At 40.4% G+C, this 19,568-nt stretch overlaps 1 protein-coding gene across 1 annotated transcript in view; it reads right to left on the bottom strand.

Annotated features, from left to right (window-relative positions):
- The window catches only part of SYNE1 (spectrin repeat containing nuclear envelope protein 1), a 437,342-nt gene that overhangs the window by 257,552 nt on the left and 160,222 nt on the right, over positions 1–19,568 (bottom strand). Inside the window, exons 37-48 of the mRNA XM_089530176.1 lie at positions 19,126–19,313; positions 18,896–19,019; positions 18,235–18,401; positions 16,868–17,021; positions 12,879–13,507; positions 12,420–12,599; positions 10,483–10,633; positions 8,136–8,294; positions 6,952–7,134; positions 5,587–5,688; positions 4,156–4,359; positions 2,612–2,819 (exon numbers count right to left, since the gene is read on the bottom strand). Of these exons, the coding sequence (XP_089386302.1) occupies positions 2,612–2,819; positions 4,156–4,359; positions 5,587–5,688; positions 6,952–7,134; positions 8,136–8,294; positions 10,483–10,633; positions 12,420–12,599; positions 12,879–13,507; positions 16,868–17,021; positions 18,235–18,401; positions 18,896–19,019; positions 19,126–19,313 (2,449 nt within the window). The remainder of the gene's footprint in view (positions 1–2,611; positions 2,820–4,155; positions 4,360–5,586; positions 5,689–6,951; positions 7,135–8,135; positions 8,295–10,482; positions 10,634–12,419; positions 12,600–12,878; positions 13,508–16,867; positions 17,022–18,234; positions 18,402–18,895; positions 19,020–19,125; positions 19,314–19,568) is intronic.

Genomic DNA, 19,568 nt, shown 5'->3' with positions numbered 1-19,568 from the left:
TGACCTCTAAAACAAGAATCAGAATTACTCATCTGTCCATTTGCCAAACTTTTGTCCAAATTTTTGCTATAAACTTGGTGGAACTGTGAGGAATTTGTTGTATAGGAATTGTTATTGTAGTTTGTATGTTTTATTTGTAATTTTAGGAGTAGGAGGTAGGGTCAATGAATGAATGAATGAATGAATGAATGAATGAAGGTTTATTTATATACCGCCATTCCAATGATCATGGCGGTTAACAATAATAACAAAACAATAACAATACATTATATAACATAGGAACCCCCCAAGATAAAACCATACAACATCATAAAAGCCATCATTCATTCCTAACTTAAAACCAATAAAACATCAATAAAACCCCCTAGCTAAAACACAATCAGACATCATTACAGGAGCAGATAACAATTCAAGACATGGTAGGGAAGGCTTGCCGAAACAAACGGGTCTTCAAATTCTTCTTAAAGGACTCAAGGGAGAGGGCTGAGCGGAGCTCGATAGGGAGAGAGTTCCAGGACTGCGGGGCAGCGACCGAAAAAGCCCTCTGCGAAGTTATTACAAATCTCGTCACAGGAACTTGCAGAAGTTGTCTCCCTCCTGACCTGAGAGTGTGGGGTGGATTATATGGGGAGAGGCGGTCCTCCAAGTACTCTGGGCCCAAGCCATTTAGGGCTTTATAGGTCGCGACCAACACCTTGTATTGCGTCCGGAAGCGAATAGGCAGCCAATGCAGATCTTTCAAGATAGGTGTTATGTGGCTGACCCTGGAAGAACCAGTGACCAGCCTGGCTGCCATATTCTGAACCAACTGATGCTTCCGGGTTTGGTACAAGGGTTGCCCCATGTAGAGCACATTACAGAAATCAAGTTGAGAGGTTACCAGCGCATGTACCACTGTTTCAAGGAGATTAGGGAATATTTTATTATTGTTTATGTAATTGTTATATTGGTTTGCTGTTATATGCCTCAATCCTCGAAAGGGAGAGGCAGGATACAAATAAATATTTTATTATTATTATTATTATTATTTATTAAAAGTCTCAGCTAATTAGAAGGAACATGCCCAGATCGGAGCAGGAAAAGAGTGAATGCAAAAGGCGTCAGTTCCAGATAATGTTAGCCTAAGTATGGGAGACTGGGTTGGCTAGCTGAATGCACTGCAGTTGACTTTCACTTATAAAATGGGTTATAGTTCCTTTGGGGAGTTGCAATGATTATCCACTGAGTTTGTTTCCATCTTAGTGTCTTTGGACTCTGGAAGGGGACGTATCCTGTGTTAGTTTCTAAAGTGTACATAAATCATTAGAGGTTGCATCTCCCTTATCCAGAATTCGAAAATCTAAAATATTCCAAAATCCAAAATTGTCTGCATGGGTGGCTCAGACAGTGATATCTTTTCTTTCTGATGGTTTGATATACAAAAAGTTTGTTTCATGCACAAAATTATTAAAAAAATATTGCCTTAAAAATTACCTTCAGGATATGTGTATAAAGTATACACAAAATATAAATGAATTTCATGTTTAGACTTTGGAGTCTCCAAGATATCACATTATGTATATGCAAATATTTTTAAAAAATCTGAAATACTCTGAAATCCAAAACATGTTTAGTCCCAAGCATTTCATATAAGGCAGACTCAGCCTATACTTGGCTTATGTGTGGTCAAAATATTACCATTTGAATAAATTCACATATAGTAATTGCTCTCCCATTCTCTCTCTCTCTCTCTCTCTCTCTCTCTCTTTCTCTCTGTATAAAACCATGGTTGACCTAGATTTAAACTCAGTTCCTTGTCAGGTGGGCATTCCACTTGAAAGAAATGGTAGAACCCTTAGTAGCAATGTTTGCTCTCTTGTAATCAAGTAGTTTCAGGGACATCTTACAAGGTTTGGTTATTCCTGAGTTCAGGTGTTGAGAAGAGAATGAAGGACCAGTTTTGACCATGAAAACTCAGCCCTTCAGACAAGGCTAGGGCTCAGCAGAATCTGAGGGGGAGGGAAAATACTGAATTGGAAGTACAGCTAGAGGTTCTTGACAGCAGATGACTGAAGCTGAGATATGAGAGATTCGAAATCAGTCTGCCAAAGAGCCTGGAATGAGGGAGGAGAGGAATGAGAGAGAAAAAGGAAGGAAGGGAATGAGAGAGAAAGGGAGGGAGAAAATGAATTGGAAAGGGAGACAAGGAGGGAGGGGGGACAAGCATCTGAAGAGGATACAGAGAGGGTAAAAGTGTACACACAAATACATGCACACAGAAAATAAGCCATTCTGATAGCCTTTAGGGCTGAAGGGTGGGGTATAAATACCATAAATAAATAATAAAATAAATAAATAAATAATAACTAGATGGCATTTCCAGCATTTTGCAATCTGTCATTCCCCACCCATCCACAATTTGCTGTGGTGTCTTGAAAACATCAAAATTCCAAAAGTGCTTGAAAAAGTTTGGGAATCCCTGAAAACCAGCTGTTTGCAACAGTCAAAACCAGCTTTTGGCAATAGGAGTTTTATATGGAAACCTTTCACCAACCCCAGCTGGTTGCTCAAAGCAATTTCATACATTCCTGTGGTCTGAATGGCTCACATATTAACAGTCATGAGGACTCACGTTGGAAGTGTTTTTCCAGAGACTCCTGCATCGAAGCTTGTGTTTTCAAATTTAACTGATTCACGGCTTCATACTTCTTCATCAGTGAGGTGACAGTGCCCCCAATGGTCTCCAGCTCCACAGATGGATATTTGCGACAGAGGCTGTTAAGTGTTTCCTGAGCAGAATCAAAATTGCCCTGCTGTTGCTGAAGCTCCTTTTGTATCCCCTGAAGAACAAATGTATGCATTAATAGAACATATATATTATTTATGACATTTATTCCTTAAGGCTGCCACACTGATTTGCAATTAAAAACCAAACTAAAGAGCTTATCACTCACCTTTTAAACTGGTTCAAGCCTCCCAAGCTGGAGTTGGGACGTGGGATGAAGGTGAGGATTATTGCTCACTAAATCACCACCAAACCACCAGCCACCATCAGAGTGGGTCCCAGCTGTGCTCCACCAGTACTTTTCAGAAGGTGGAAAACTTCTGATTTCTAAAAAGTGCTAGCGGAGCTGAGACCCAGCTTGGACCTGGGCTGATGTTGGCCGGCAGTTCGGCGGCAATTTAGTGAGCGATAATCCTCGCCTTCATCCAAGTTCCAACTGTTCAGTAACAATGTACAACACCATTCCTGAATTATATTCACTGCCTTTCATTGACTTCTTGTCACTGACCATGTATGAAGTTTCTTGAAATGAATGTGCAACTTTGTGCCCATTTTACAAAGCTTGGAACATGGAATTAGCTTTACGTTTTGAAAAGCACTCTCTGCACATGTGTAGGAATGTATTTTGTTTTTGTGGTAAGGCACAATGATGCAGCTTGGTTCTGCTTGAGACAGCTCAAAATGTATTGGAACAGAAAAACAAGGTGTTAACTTTTCACAGAAATGTTAGGTGAGTAGGTTTGCCCAAATAAAGAAGAAAAAAATGGAAATAGAGTTTACTGGCTGTGGAAAGCAGCAACAACAAGAGGTAAAACCCCAAGTGACTTTTTGGGGTGGGATAGTAAATGTATAACACACTTCAGAAAGCATTACCAGAACTAACATTTTGAATAAAGTAGCTGTTCCACTAAGATGAAAGCACTTTCTCTGCACAGAATTATTTTGCCCTAAACTGAAAAAAATTCACACAGGGAACCAGAAAGTAGTTTCAATTGAATGATATTACTTTTAAAAGTGTTGAGGATCTCTTGTTTTGCTTTGTTCTTCTCAAAAGATGTTAGTAATTTGATTTGGTTTTTTTTCCCTTTTAGCATCTTTGGGGATCACCTTGTCACTTTCCTCTCCCTGCCTTTTGAGTTTTGTGACTTCTTCCTTTTTTGCTTTTACTTCGTTTCTTATCTCGCTCTTAAAAGTTAGTTAGCCTCTCAAGAGAAATAAATTTTCCACAGGAAACTTGTTCACAAAACTCTCTGAATGGTGTTGACTCCATTTCTCCTCATCTTTTTTCTGGGGTTCCGGACAAATATATTCCTATCCGGTTATTATGACCATCACAACAAAATTAAATAAATATAACATTCAAAATATTATATTGTTTTTCTGGTACTTACCTTGACTGTACTTAGACCTGATGGATCCTGGCTATGAGTGCAGCTTAAAAGTGATTCTTCCATGTTGGTAAGCCAGTTTTCCATTTGTGTTACAAAGTTATGTAACTGCCATGTCTGAGAATTGTAATCTTTTATTGTTTCTTTTGCTGTCTCACACATTTCTTTGGCATGCACTATTTTTTTCCTTAAATCCGCTTCTAAAAACTAAAAACAAATACAGATGCATTATGTGGACCATCTTTATCAAGTGGTATAAACATTACAGTCTAATTTAAATCTAATATCCATTTGTGTGTGTTTGTGTGTAGTGTTTAACAATACTATATACAGCACACCTTCCCCAGCTGTGTGCTTGCCATCTGCGGATTTAAGCATTGCCTCATTGCCACTAATGGCTGAATAGGCACATAGAGGTGCCTTTCTGTGCACCATTGAAAACTGCAGGACTTGAAGTTCTGCATTTTTTTCATCCACAGTGGGGCGGGGGGAGATCCAGAACAGAACCCCCACAGATATGAAGGTCCCACTGTATTACTAGATGATTTGAAATATGTGGTTACCACTCACTCACAGACTTTCAACTCAGGCAAGAAAATAATTAAACATAATATGCAAACATATCAAGCTGCCATATATACAGATGTAAAAAATACAAGTCTTCTTATCCGTATTGAGGAAGGGTGACCCAGTACATCAAAATATTCATTTGCCAGGCAATTGCCGTAAGATTTTTTTTTTTTTTTTGGGGGGGGGGGTATTTTAATGGGTTTGTGAAAAAAAATCATTCATGACTTTTTGTGCAAAAAATTCTGGTGTGACCACCCCAATTCTGCCCCCCCCCCCCAATATTTTAGGCCTTTATAGACTTTTGGTTGGAAAATGGGAGGAGAGCGAGGCCCATCAAGGTTCTATGGTATTTATGTAGCCTCAATCAATCAATCAATCAATCAATATAATCAGCTAATTTCCTTTTACTTTCCAAATACCTATATTTATGCATACTTTAAGGAGTTCCATGAGTCTGCAGAAAATATTTGTTTATTTGGATGGTCTCCATTTTGCCCCCCAACTGTCAGCTGACTGCCTGGGTTCATTATTTGAATGAATAATTTAATATTTCATACCAAGGCCACGTCATTGACTTTATCAGCAAATATTTCACACCAGGCCTTTCACTCTTGGAAAAAAATTCTGCTTAAGGATTAAAATGAGTAAGTAGGTTGCATGATAGTGGTTTTTTTTTTTTTTTTACATTATGCTTAATATCTTTGGAAATAGTTTTATAACTGAAACATTTACAAATATTTCTGAGTGATTAATTCAGAACTAGCTTAAAAAAAACAGAGACTGGATGAATATGAATTTTTAAAAGCATCTTCTAGCATCTTTTTCAGCACACACAAGCCATAATGGACTTAAATTATATCTTACCTGAAGGTTCATAGGAAGGTTTTCTGTATTAACCAACTGTTTAAGCTCAGATATTTTTGAACTGATTTGCTCTAAATCCTGCTCTTTCTGCTTAATTTGAGACTGTAAAAGAGTATATGGGAGAATGTAATTTTAGTTTAGCATGTTCACCTTATTGACATTATCAATAAAATGCACTATTCGAGCATTCCCATATGAGGGAACATCTGCCTTTAGCTCATGTGGAGAAAATGAAGTACAGTGGACCCTTGTTATATGCTGGGGTTTGGTTTCAAGATCTCCTGGGGATAACAAAATCCGTGGATGCTCAAGTCCCATTAAATAAAACAAAATGGTGTTCTTTATAAAAAATGGAATATCAAGGTTTGATATTTGAAATTTATACTTTTTTGAACATTTTCAAACTGTGGATGCTTGAATCCATGTATAAGAAATCCGTGTATAAAAAGGGCCGACTGTACTGCATTTGGGACAATGCAGTACAGTGCTGGCTGGTCAACAATACCGGATATATTGCAGGGGGAGGCAGTGTGTTTCTATGCCCATGGTGTTAATTTATGGCACACATGCCATCTGTGGCATGCAAAGCCATTCTGGAGGGCACATGGAGAGACAGGAGGATGGAGGCATGTGTCTGTTTCTCCTCTTCCCCACCCTCCTGTGCCTTTAGCGGTCTCTCTGGAGTTTTGCCCCTGGAAGGCAGAAGTCCTGCCCCCAGAAGTCCCATCTCCCCCCCTTCCAGAAGTTCTGCCCCTGGTACTGGGTAACACCAAGTCCCAGAACACCTTTGAGTTTGGGCACTTGGTTTTTAAAAGATTTCCCATCACTGTTCTATGCCATGTATCATGCACCTTCCAGGATACCTCAATGTATGGGTTCACCTTCAAAATTCACAGTGGAAGATATTCTGCTACTGAAGAATTAAACATGGAATAAAGTAAAGGCACCCCCAATCCCATGATCTTTCTGTAGAGATCTGTAGTGAGTGACACACTGGTCTGTAGTCCAGTTTTTTTTTTTTTTTGGGGGGGGGGGTTGTGTGGTAGGTTACCTCCCCCCACTGCTCACACTGTAGTTCACTGATGCAATTTAACACCTTAAAATGCTGTGTATTTATTGTGCATAAGGATTTAAATATCCTTAAGATATCAGATTCCACCTGATCTTGGATTTTAAGAAGGGTCAGACTTGGTTAGTACTTAGATGAGGGACTGTCAAGGAATACCAGGCTATAATTTAGAGGTAGGCAGTGGCAAACTACCTCTGAGTATTCCTTGCCTAAGAAAACTGTATGGAGTTTAAAATGTTGGCACAAGTCAACAAGCCACCTGGAAGGGACCTACACACAGAAATATTATATAGCACCTGAAAGTCTTCTAGGAATGTCTCATTTCTCTGGCAGGTGGTCAAGTTGTTTACAATGTCATTCAGCTGAGAGGTGGAATTACTGCACCACCCGTCAATATCATTCCCAACAGTCAGCACATCCTCCCACAGTGATACGCTAACTCTCAGCTTCTCTATGCTGTCCTCAAGCTTGTCTGAAACCTGTTATACAATGAAAGAAAACAATTAGGAATATGATGATTGAAGATCTGTCAATTGATTAATTGCATGAGTTTTAATCAGTTATGTTATTGACTAATTGAGTAAATCTCCTACTCATGTTGCCCACAAAGAAAAGCCACCTTCCTGATAATGCCATCTGTGTCCTATCTGAAACAGAAGTATGGAGGAATTATCTCTTTCATTGCTTAAGAATGATGACCATTTGTTCAAGAGTTGAGACAAAGATCTAGAGAGAGGAAATTAATTTTTTATGACTATAGCTCAATTTCTTAGAATTTAGAAACAAAAAAAGATTCCAATCTAATATAAGACCATGACATTTAATGCATCCCTATCTCATATATGTGCTATTCTCAAGGGATTTTATTTAATTAGCTTACATTCTGGAACAGATGGTCTCACGTTTGCTAAATTGGGGGGGAGGGGAGAGGGAGAAGTGCCAGAAGAAACTGTAAGACCTACAAAGACAAAATTCTTGCATTCTTTTATCACAGCATTTGGAGATTATTTTAGAAAATGTGGGGTTTCATCTGGGCAAGATCAATTACAAATGACTGGCAAAAATAAATCTGAAAGTAATGATGACTATGATATACTGACTGAAGAACTCAGATCTGGTTTCAGAATCAAGACTTACTAGCAAAAGAAAACCCATCCACTCATAGGATTGTTATGTCTCTCTCTGGCTTTTCTACTAGTTGTTAACTATACAGGGGGTAGGCTGCTATCCTTTAATTTTGTATTACCACTTCCTTCATAACTGCAAGCATATGAGGTTCCAATGGTGCTTAAATGAATATATATTTCACTAAACGTCCTTCCACCATGTTCATTCAAATAGGCTCCTAGCTATAAAGTTTCATGCCAGAAAAAAAATGAAAAGTGCTACATGAGTCATTATAGCTATGTGTTAGAAAGACCCTATAAAATTTCTCCTCAGACCTGCAATAAGAAATGCTTTTATCAAACAAAATGCTTACATCTAGCCATTTGTCCACAGTACTGTCCATATCTGTTTTAATCAGCAAGGGGTCACAATTTGGAATCTTCTTCAGCTCTGCTAGCAAGTGTTTTCCCTTGCTACTAAAAGCATCAAGCTCTGTCTGTCTGTCATTTAGCTCATTCCTGGTTGCTTCATGCTGTGCAAAGAAACATGATCTTGTTAGACAGCTAAATACAAGCTCACCAGCCATTCTATCCAATCATTTTTAGGTAGCCATTCTAAACACACTTACTGCAAAGTAAACATCACTAAATTCTATGGTACATACTAGACATCCATAGGATCAAGGATGTAAATTTTCATTTCTTTGATTCTTACATTAAAGAGTGGATAATTCCATTTTTTCATCTGCATGGAAATATTACATGAATGTTTGCATGTGTTCCAAATTATTTTTAGTACTGGTTTTTTATTGTGAAAAATTCATTTACACAATCCTTCCACAGCTTTTGTATAAAGCAACATTTTGGTGCAAGGAAATGCCCAAAGCACATAGTGCATGTGTAAAAATATATCATTTTCAGCACAGATTTTTCCCCAGCATGTTCCTCCGGGTCTTTTTTTTTTTTTTTAAACAAATGACTTTAAAAAAAAAGTTCTGAAATCTTGTGTTTCCCATCTTCTTGAATGGATGTTTTGATGCGTCAAACCTCCTTTTTCTACTCAAGGATCCTACCATTTTCCATTTTCCTGCTTCCCTTTCTCTCCCAATCCAGTGGAGCAGTGGCAGAGCAGGTGAAGGAGGGAGCTGAGTGGAAGCTTTAAGACCTGCTTCCCTTCCTATCCCAAACCAGTGGAGCAGTGGCAGTATAGATGACTGTAGGAGATGCCCCCCTTGAGAATGGAGTGACAGCTGACTTTGGGAGGCTTGAAGAGCGGTGTGTTCCCCCTGGGCTCCTGCACCCTTTTCCACCTGGGCTCCAGCCTGCCGCAGCCCTTGGACTCTGGAGGGCGGAGTGATGACAGGCCCTAAACTGTTCCTCTTCCCTTCTATACCACCCACTGGCTAAACGCCGGGCTGTGAGGCAGCTCTTTGTGCCCTTTTTACACCTAGGCTTTAGTAACCACTCAGGGGTGTGTAGAACGGAGAGCACTATTCCCCCCCTTTTGTGGTTTTAGATTATAATGCTCTTGGATTGTGTATTGTTTAATATTATTTTTCAGGACTGGGATGGGGGGCTGAGACTGGGGATTAATTTTCTATTGTACCTGTTTTGCCATGTTAATTGCTATGTATTTTTATTGTTGTGAATTGCCATTTACTGTTTGCTATTTATTGCTATTGTGATTTGCTATGTTATTTTGATTGCTATTGTTATTTGTTATGTATTTTCTTTACTGTTGTAAACCGCCCTGATTCTTCATGATTGGGCGGTCTATAAATAAATTATTATTATTATCATCATCATCATCATCATCATCATCATCATCATCCACCCTTACAATGAACAGGAATGTATTTCAACAGGAAAGACATTGTAAGGAGCTCAGTGTTCAGGACACTAGAATTTTTGTTGGAGATGTAGTTCTGGAAAAGGTAATGCTTTCACAGGACAGCCATCTGCTGCAGACTCTACCAGGGATGATGCACGAGAGTACCAGCCCTGCTTAGAAAATTGGTCAGCAAAGCATGATACCTTCCATATTGAAGAAGGTTGGAATTTTGATGCTCAACAGAACCCAACCAGTATAATTAGTACATTATGGTGAAGTACAGCATACAAGTTTAATTTTGGAGACAAGCATCCTTTGCTGCAAAAGCAAAATCACATCTCAGTTTCAGCATTTCTTTCTCTCTTTGTGTAATTCAGGAGTCAAGCAGACAAGCAGCTCTGAGCAGCCTTTAGTTGCTCCAGCACCAGCCAGACCCCAATCGGTACAGGACTGAGGCAACCTGACACCATGGTCTCAAAACCGGCCGCTGTCAAGGTCCTAAATGAGCCACCAGTGAGGAGCAGCTTTTCACCACTCCTTTTTTGGCCAGCTTTTCCTGGCTGTGCATGCTGTCCGTGTGGCTTCTGGCCGCTCTGGAGGCATGTCATCTGTCCACCCTGCTCCCAAAGCAGCCAGAAGCTGCACTTTACTACCCATCTGTTTCAAGCCACAATTTAAATAGCAGAAAATTGTAGCTGACTGCCAAAACAGAATTTTTAAAAGTATGTCTTCAAAAATAGAAATTTGGGAGCTGACTATGAACGCATTCAAGGCAAAAATTAAAAATGATTAAACAAGTAAATGCTACTGTTAGAGTTTTATAATGAAAAATCCTTGGATACAGTGTGAGTTACAAATATTTTTAATAAGTAAACATGAAAACAAATTACCTTCGATAAAGCCCATTTAACATCTTCTTGGTCCTTTACTGTGGCCTTGGTTACTGCTACATTACTGGCAACCTCTATGACTTTTGTTACTGTGGATTTTAAGCTCTGATAGTTTCTCATCAGGTCAGTAAGGACAAAACACTGCTCCTGTCTGGGGGGAAAATGAGATGACCAATATGCCTGAGTATATGTTGAAGTCTGTTGTAAGAGGAAATAAGGTTTCATTATGCAGGATTCCTTGCTGCATTGTTCCCTTTCTGTATACTTCTCACAGCGATAGCTATGGGAATATTCATTTAATTGCCAATCTGAGACTAGAAAACAGAGGCAGTACTTAGGAATAATTATTAAAACATAATGTAATTAGCACATTATGGTAAATTATGGTACATTTTGTCATTCAGAAATTGCTCTATTTCAAGGTTCATGAGCAGCAACGGTGGCAGATTGTCATGACCAGCCAGGCTGAGGACTCGGAGGGAGATGATGAGTTGGTCCCTCAAGTGCAGGTGGAAGCTGAGGTGGAGCCAAGCCCCAGCTCTGCCCTGCCAGTCCCTAGTTTTGCTCTACCAGCTCCCCCCAGCAGAGAGACCAGGCCTGGGAGACATAGAGGAGCAGGATGAGCCGGTACCTACCTTCAGCCAAAGAAGGACAGAAAAGGCATGCCTCCGGCATTCCCGGAGGTTATATGAGAAATGCGCACTAATCACCAAACAGCTGTGATAAGGAGCTGGCCTAATATAAACACCTGTGAGATGCCGAGCCTCTCCGTCAGAGTCTACCTGTTTTTCTTGGTGAAAGCTTCTCTATCAGACTCCCTCGGACTTTGTTGCCAGACCCCTTGTTTTCTAGATCTCGGATTGACCTAGAACACTTGACCCTGGACTGGACTCACTGACCTGCTCTCCAGAACCCTGGACCTTGGACTGGCTTCTGGTTTTGCTCTGTTGGACATTGGACTTGCACTGTGCTCCTATATCTGTTTCCTTGCTGCTGTAAAGCTTTGTTTTTGTTTGCCTGCTTCAGTGTTATCAGCTTCTCTGTTTGGCTGCTTTCTCAGCCACAGATAATGGTAGAGATGTAGTGATGTGCTCCAGATTTTATTCTAAAATTTAAAGGATCTGTCAAAAGTGCTGAACCCTATGTCCAAAAGAAGTCCATGACCTTGGATGGTCCTTTATAATGGGATTCACCATCCCACTGAAATGGCAGCCACCAGCAGCCATTGTTAAGGCCTGCAAATTTGCTTGCTACAACATGCTTGCCTTGAACATGTGGCCCTGCTATTGTCCCCTTCTTTTGGTCCAGAAACTTATAAGGAATGGGAGGTGGCCACTGTAGGCTCCAGTATTCTAGTGGATGGAAATCACAAAAGCCAGAAAGGGTGAGCAAAGTATACCTCTAGTTTCACCACTTCATACTCTCCAAAGATAGGCCCTGGGCCAAAATCAAAACCTTGTTATACTGGTCCTTTGGTATCCAGTAGGGTTTGGTTTAGGACACACACATACATGGATACCAAAATCTATGGATGCTTAAGTTCCATTAAATACTATGGCATAGTGAAATGATGTCCCTCGTATAAAATAGCAATATCAAGGTTTCTTTTTAGAATCTGTACAGTGAGCCCCCACCATATGTGTCCTTGTTATAGGGGGCTTCCAGCTTACACGGAAGCCGCCGGGAGAGTGAGAGAGTGGTGCGTGCATCTGTGGCGCATGCACATAGCTGCATGGCATGCACAAGACCCATTATATCTAATGGGACTCGAAAATATGCATTTTTTGCTTTATGCGGGGGGTCCAGAATGGATCCCCCATGTAAGGCAAGGGCAGACTGTATTTCTTTTGAATTACTTTCAAGTCGTAGATGGCTGAATCCATGGATGAAGAGCCTATGGATATAAAAGGGCTGACTGTACTTTTATTTATACTTACCTTTCCTGGATTAGCTTCTTAGTATCTTCCCAAGCAGCTTCCAAATAATTAATCTCTTTGTCAATTGCTGGAGCAAGGCTTATATCTTTCTGAGCAATTTGTTTTGCTTTGCTCATCAACCATTTCAGTTCATGCTGATGTGAATTTAGTTCATCATCCAATTGATTAAAAATTCTTAATCTGTAAATCAACATATTCATGATTAACATGTTGTTAGCTTGTTTTCAGGATTGTTATTATTACAAAATAAAAATAAAACAGAAACATAATGCAATACCATGTGTATAGGAAACAGAGAAACTAGTCCTGAGCAGGATAAAAGTGATGTTAAATATCATAATAGATATGGTTGGTATGTTTAGAAAACATTCTTCACAAATGGAATGAGTTAAGTACCCACAGCAAAGCCATTCTCACTGACATTGATTTTTATGTTATTCAAGTGTAGTTTTCATTTACCTTTGCTGAACCTCCTGAAGGGTTGGTTCTTTCAGTCCTTCCTTGTCAGCCCTTTCTTCAAGGTGTTCAATGTTTTTTAAGAGGTGTTCTTTCCGCTCCTTGACAGATGCATGCAGAGCTCCAAGGGCTTCTGCTTCACTCTGTTTAGTTCCCAGCAAAGACTGGATTGACTCCAGTTCTATACAAACACTGTCAGCAATATTCCTGCAGGAAGTCCTTTGCTCAGAGCTTCCATGTTTCAGATGATACTGGGCTTTAGTAAGAGATGCATCCAAACTGCCTGCTGTAGTTTCTAGTTTGCTGACAGCTTGAATAGCCTCACTCAACTCCTTCTCTAGCACTTCAGATTTAAATTTGTTAATGTTTCCAGTGGTTTCTACTGTCTGTCTCAAGTGCTGAAGCATATGCAATGCAGCAGAATGAAGTTCTACAAAGGCCTTGAGATGGGGAAGAACATCTTGCCGACGGATAATTACTTGACTGGCCTCTTGGTAGAGCTGGACACAGTCTTCAGCCTTATTCTGAAACATACTGTGATCTTCTGGCCGACTGAAAGAGCACAGTTTTTCAACATGACTCTTCAGACTCTGCAGTTCTTTGTACTTTACTTCCACTTCCTTTTTGTGGTCCTAGGTAATTAAAAATAAGGAATATATGTATTTAAATCTGTTTTTAAAAATGAGCACAAACCTTGCTTAGCATTGCCAAAAAATGAGATAATTAAAATAATTTGCTTTCCCCATTCTCTCCTTCCACTTTCATATGTTTTAACTCCGCCACACAGAAAAAAATCAGATATATGTGACACAGAATGGAGAGTAGCTCACTCTCTTTTAACACTCCTTATCTCCGATGGGATAAAGGTGCATTTATTTTTAAAACAGGTTTTATTGCATCCTGTTTACAGCCCAGATGCCAGCCAGGCTTATCCCATGCCTTTTCAAGAAGGGGAAAATCCCATTCTTGAAAAGCTGCAGAATTCATTTGCCCGGATGCATTTGCCCAGCCACAGGCAAATGCAATAAAACCCATTTAAAAAATAAATGTGCCTTTATCCCATCAGGGGTAAGGTGCATTAAAGGAGAGTGCTCTAATATCTAATATTCTGCTGGAGACCTTGGGAAACCGCTCTTAGGCTCCATTCACACTACAAAAATAACCTGGGTTCTTTGGTGTTCACACTTGCCCCGAATGCACTCAGTGTAATTTGGAGGGTCTACCAGGTTTTCCCCTCTGAGTTTTCTTGAAAGTTCCACATCGATCCGCATCTTTGGTAGTGTGAGTACACTACCAAATCAATCTGGATTGCCTGGCCAACCCCCCCTCCAGCTCTGAGCAAAGGACTGAAACGTGGAAGCTCTGAGCAAAGGACTTCCTGCAGGAATATTGCTGACAGTGTTTGTATAGAATGGTGGGGGGGGGGGGGGGGGGAGGAAGAATAGTAGTACAGTACTGGGAAGGGTTCTCCAACTGGGATGGGCCAGGAGATGCTGGTGGTTGCCATGTCGAGGGGGGCTGCCCAGGCATGTGTGTATAACATAGAGAATTAAAATGCCTCAGAGAGATTTGTAAACCCAAAATGTAATGGGAACAATGATCCAGTATTGCATTAGCGTAGTGATCCGAATCTCCTCGGGACAAGAAAATTGACTGTGAATGTGACCTTAATCTGCCTTACAGTGCATCAAAGAAGCAGAGCCTGAGGGAGAGGGGAAAAAAACCTTTCTTCAACAATCTTCCTACCACCACTGGACCTTATCACACATGGGAGGGGGTTTGCAGCTCAGATCCGCAGTCACTCCTGCTCTAGCAATGCAAAGCGTGATGTTTTTTCCCACCAGATCCAGAGTCACTCCTGTCTAGCAATGCAAATTAAGGTTAAAACGTGATGTTTTACCACACCTGGTTGCCTTTCTGTTGCCCTTCCGAATTGAGGGGGAAGCAAAGTCAGTTCTATTCCAAGCAAGTCACGTGATGCGGATTCAAGCAAAGCAGAGTGAGTGTACATTGTATTACCACACAGGAGGGTTCAACGATTCGAATCGGCCCCCTTGCACATGTTCAGTGGGGCTCTGGATACTGTCCTTCTTACCTGCCCCCTCCTTAGCTGTCATCCTTCATTGGGATGGAGCAGTCAGGGGATGATGGGATAGGTGGCAGGTTGGCAGAGAGGGTGAGATTAGGATGCCGGAGCAGTCGGGGGATGATGGGATGGATGGCAGGGGGTCACTGGGGCCAGGATTGGGATGCAGGAGAAGGCAGATGATGATGGGATAGGTCGCTGGGGGTCACTGGAGCCAGGATCTAGATGCAGGAGAAGGCAGGGGATGATGGGATAGGTCGCTAGGGGTCACTGAAGCCAGGATCGAGATGCAGGAGAGGGCAGGGGATGATGGGATAGGTCGCTGGGGGTCACTGGAGCCAGGATCGAGATGCAGGAGAAGGCAGAGGATGATGGAAATGATGGGATGGGTGGCAGGGTGGCAGAGGGGGCGAGATGGGCTGAAGGAGGAGGAGGGGAATGACAGAGCAGGACACAAGAGGCCAAGTGGTTTTCCACACCAGACCAATTCGAAGTGAAATCGAAGTGAACTTGAATGCGAATTCTGTGAATTCCATTTTTTTCTGAATTCATCAAAATGAGGGGTCACTTTGGAATCACTGTGGAAGCACCACGGAAGGAGCGCCCATAGAAAGGAATCTCATCTGACAGATAACATATTCACATTCTGACGTGAATCCGCATTGTTGGAAGCGCAGTCACGTCAGAACTGACCTGCAAGAGCTCTAAAAATCTCCGTGTGATAAACCTCACTGTCATCCCTGATGCTGCTCCATAAAAGGGATGGGGAGCATAGGCTGCTAGAGCACTGCATTTTCATTCTCTAAATCCTTTAGATTCATTTGAAAAATGACACAATTTGTTTCTGATTTGGAACTGGGGAACGTTCATTTTCCATTGTGTCCAAGAATACTCAGGGTGTTCAGCCTTTCCTAATCTCAAGCGTAATATTTTCCTTTATGAGTGTAAATTTAATTTCTGTGAAGAATGGGAGGTGGAATCACTAAAATAGTGCAAGTATGTAGAGAGATCTTGTAGTACCTTTGAAACTAACTGAAAGAAAGAAGTTGGCAGGATGAGATTTTTTAGACTAAAGTCTACTTCCTCAGATCCATATGGTGGAGTGCAACTGTTTCTGAGTAAATCTGCTAGCTGTATCTTTTATAGTAAAAGAACCAATCCCATTAATACTGTAACTGAATTGACTTCATTTACAAATCTCTCCATCTCACCAAATGGAACTGTGACAGGAGAAGAAAACAAAGGTCTTTGCACCATTACTTAGTGAAGGTTCGTTGAGTAATTCAACAGGCAATTAATCTTCTGTTTCCCTGATATCTCACTAATGACCCTGTGACACTTCTTGCTCAAGAAAAGAAGTAGAGAAATGGCTTGGTCCCAAGGTTCAGAGTGTCTTCCAGTTCTAAGCCACATGAGAGATGATGTCACAAGACGTAGACAACAGCACAGGCTGATGTCCTGTAGCCCTGCCCATTCCCTGGACTCAGTTACCCTACCTCATAAAGAGGCAGGTGCTTTGGTTCACCTCTCAGCAAGGAGAATGCTTCCCCCAATCTCAGACTGGCAATAAAATGGGATAAATGCCTTATCCCAGTTGCATGCCCAATAGAGAATGCCCAATTACAGATCCTTCTGCTATTTCTGGTAATGTCCTGGAGACAGCAGCTGAATTTTCCCCTGCCCTGCTCATGCTCCCCATTGGGCATTCCAGTGGGATTGGGGAAGGGTACCACAAAATGGTGAGCGTGGAGGTTTGAAGGTGGAAGGAGATCTCCAGGATCCCTCATGGGCCAAATCCAGACTCTTTCTCTAGATCATGGAACAAATTTCAATGAGAAATTAGTTTATGAAAGTATTTGTTATTAAAATGCACGCCTTGCATTTCATGAAACATAAAAAAAATTACCTTGTTGTGATATAAAGCAGGTTGTTGATCAGATGTATTTATCTCAGATGTACTATGTAGTTTACCAAGAAATTGTTTAATCCAGTCTGAAAAATTTTGGAGTAGCTCATCATACTGCTTGTGTTCACCAATCACAGACTGGAGGAAACTTATCCTAGAAGACATATATGCAATTGTTTTTACCTTGAGTCATCTTGTAAATAAATTTTAAAAACACATTGCTTCCATCTTAATGAGACCAGTGTATTTGCCTTCACCCCAAGGGGGAGAGGGAGAACTACATCTAAAACAATACTGTATTTCCTTCTAGACATGAGTAGAAACAGGCCTATATCATCAAAATGATAGTCACTGTAAACACTAACAGGAGGTGAAGTCCAGTGTGGTACTAGTATGCTGACTTTCTTTTGCTTTGCCTTACAGTCTCCCATTGGATTTAGTTCTGGAGTGTCTCTCAGCTTCCTAGTGCATGTTTTAAAACTCCACAAAATTCCATACAAACCTAACCAAAAGCAAGTATCACTGAGTTTCAAAACCCCAACACTTCTGTGCCCAAACCAGCATATTCTGTGAAAAATAAACTTTATTGTGCTCCACAACAACAGACTTGCAATAAAAAAAAAATCCTATAATGGGAATTAACATTTTATCAATACAAGATATAAAAAGAAAGCCTTTCTTGTCAAAGATGAGCAAATTTGTAAGTGTTTATTTGCACCCCATCCCAAACATTGTATGTTGCTCAAGATATGTTTTTGCACAATCAAAATTTTAATTCAAAATCAAAACAGCAGGGAGAATTTTTTTTGATTTTTTTTCATTCATGTGTAGAAGAGTAAAATAAAGATTTGCATTGCAATATTAATGATTAAATATATGTAAAATTATTATAGTGACTATTCACAAACAGTGCTCTTGAAAAGTACTTAAGGAACAGACCAATGGAATACAGCATGGCTAGAATAATGGGAGGCACTTCCCACTATTTCAGGGAGAAAATGTTCCCTCTCTGCTCAACAAGTCTATAGACCATTTTGCTTAAAGCAAACATATTTTGAACTCCAAGGATAGTCCCAGGTTTTGCCAACTTAGCAGTTCAAAAGCATGTAAAAGTATAAGTAAATAAATATGTACCATTTCGGTGAGAAGTTAACTGCATTCTGCACAGTTATATTGGTCACATGACCCACACAGTCATCTTTGACAACGCTGGCTCCCTCGACTTAGTAACAAAGATGAGCACCATCCCCTGCAGTCAGACGCTACTTGACGATCATGTCAAAGGGGAAACCTTTACATTTACTTTACTTCGGCATTTAGTGATCTATAGCTTCCTGTTAATTAAGTACTATTACTTAAACACATACCTTTTGCTAACCATCTGAGGTAGAATTTTCCATCTTCGATCTAGTTCCTCCAAGTCTTTTTTAAATTTTTTCACACTTTCATTAGGATTTGTTTTAATTAGCAACTCATTTAACTTCAACAGACTGGCATATAATGAAGCATGGGATGCAACATCAACTTGTAAATTCTGATGGGGACAAAGCAGTATATTAGGATAAAGAGCTATGACATACTAGCATTTTAACTTATGCTCAGAACCAAATGTATCAAAATAAAACTGAACTATTTTTACATTCTCAAAAAATCTTAGTATTTAAAATATTATAGAGACTAGATTTGATTCTGCAATGTTTACAAAAGGGTGAAACAGACAGCCCCAATGGGGTGGCTTGGAGCCACCCCATTTAAGGCTGGATTGGGGCTGCAGCAACTGCATGTCATGGCCCCAAAACAGCCACTGGACTCAAGCTGTGTCACCAGGAGCCAGATTATCCCATCTCCCTTTTGCTCCAGTCTAAAAGACCAGAATGTGGCCTTGGCGCACTTTCAGGCCATGTTGGATACATGCATTGTATGAATGGCACACCTCCCATTCTTTTGGCCCATGTGTTTTGGGCCCATGAGATATGACAGACAGACAGATGACAGACAGACAATGAGTTGCCAACTCAAAAAACTTACTTGGATAACTTGAAGTTCACTTTCCAATTTTACTCTGTCAGCAGAAACATGTTGCTCTGTAGGTTTGGCTGAAGTTTCACATCTCTCTAACCAGGTTAAGAAGGTGGAAAGCTCCTTCTCCAGTCTAGTGGAACAAAGAAAGAAGACATAAATTGTCATTCAATAAAAGTAAAAGTTGGGAGGTATCTGCAAGTATTTTTCGTGCTGAATTAAATGCCCATGGCTCTCACCTCTGCCACTGTGTTAGGTGAGTCTCCAGTGAGGCTTGTCTATCCTTAGCTTGCCTCATAACACTTTCATGTCTTTGCTGAAGCATTAAAACGTCCTGGATTGCTTTTTCTTTATTTGTGATCTTATGAGAACCAGAGGACAGAGATGCCAGTGTTTGGTTCATTTTTTCTACAGCTTGAGAGAGATCCTGTTTAATTTTACGGCAGAAAAACAAAACAAAACAGGAAACAATTACCATCACCAATTAAAGGCCATGGCTCTTTCATACTTCTGTGAAATACAGCACACAGATACCATAAAACTGTTTTTGCTGTAAGAAATTAAGACAGCTGCCTTTTGGGAATATTTCAGCCCAGAATTGCATTTAACTTTCACCAGGTTAGATCTGCAAAATAAATACAGAAAAATGCCCTAAATAAATAAATAATAAATAAGCTTTATT

The sequence above is a fragment of the Sceloporus occidentalis genome, unplaced genomic scaffold (genome assembly GCF_023333645.1).
Source record: "Sceloporus occidentalis isolate IW3139 unplaced genomic scaffold, rSceOcc1.0.p SCAF_6, whole genome shotgun sequence".
Lineage (NCBI taxonomy): Eukaryota > Metazoa > Chordata > Lepidosauria > Squamata > Phrynosomatidae > Sceloporus > Sceloporus occidentalis.
This window is presented reverse-complemented; position numbering and strand designations above follow the sequence as displayed.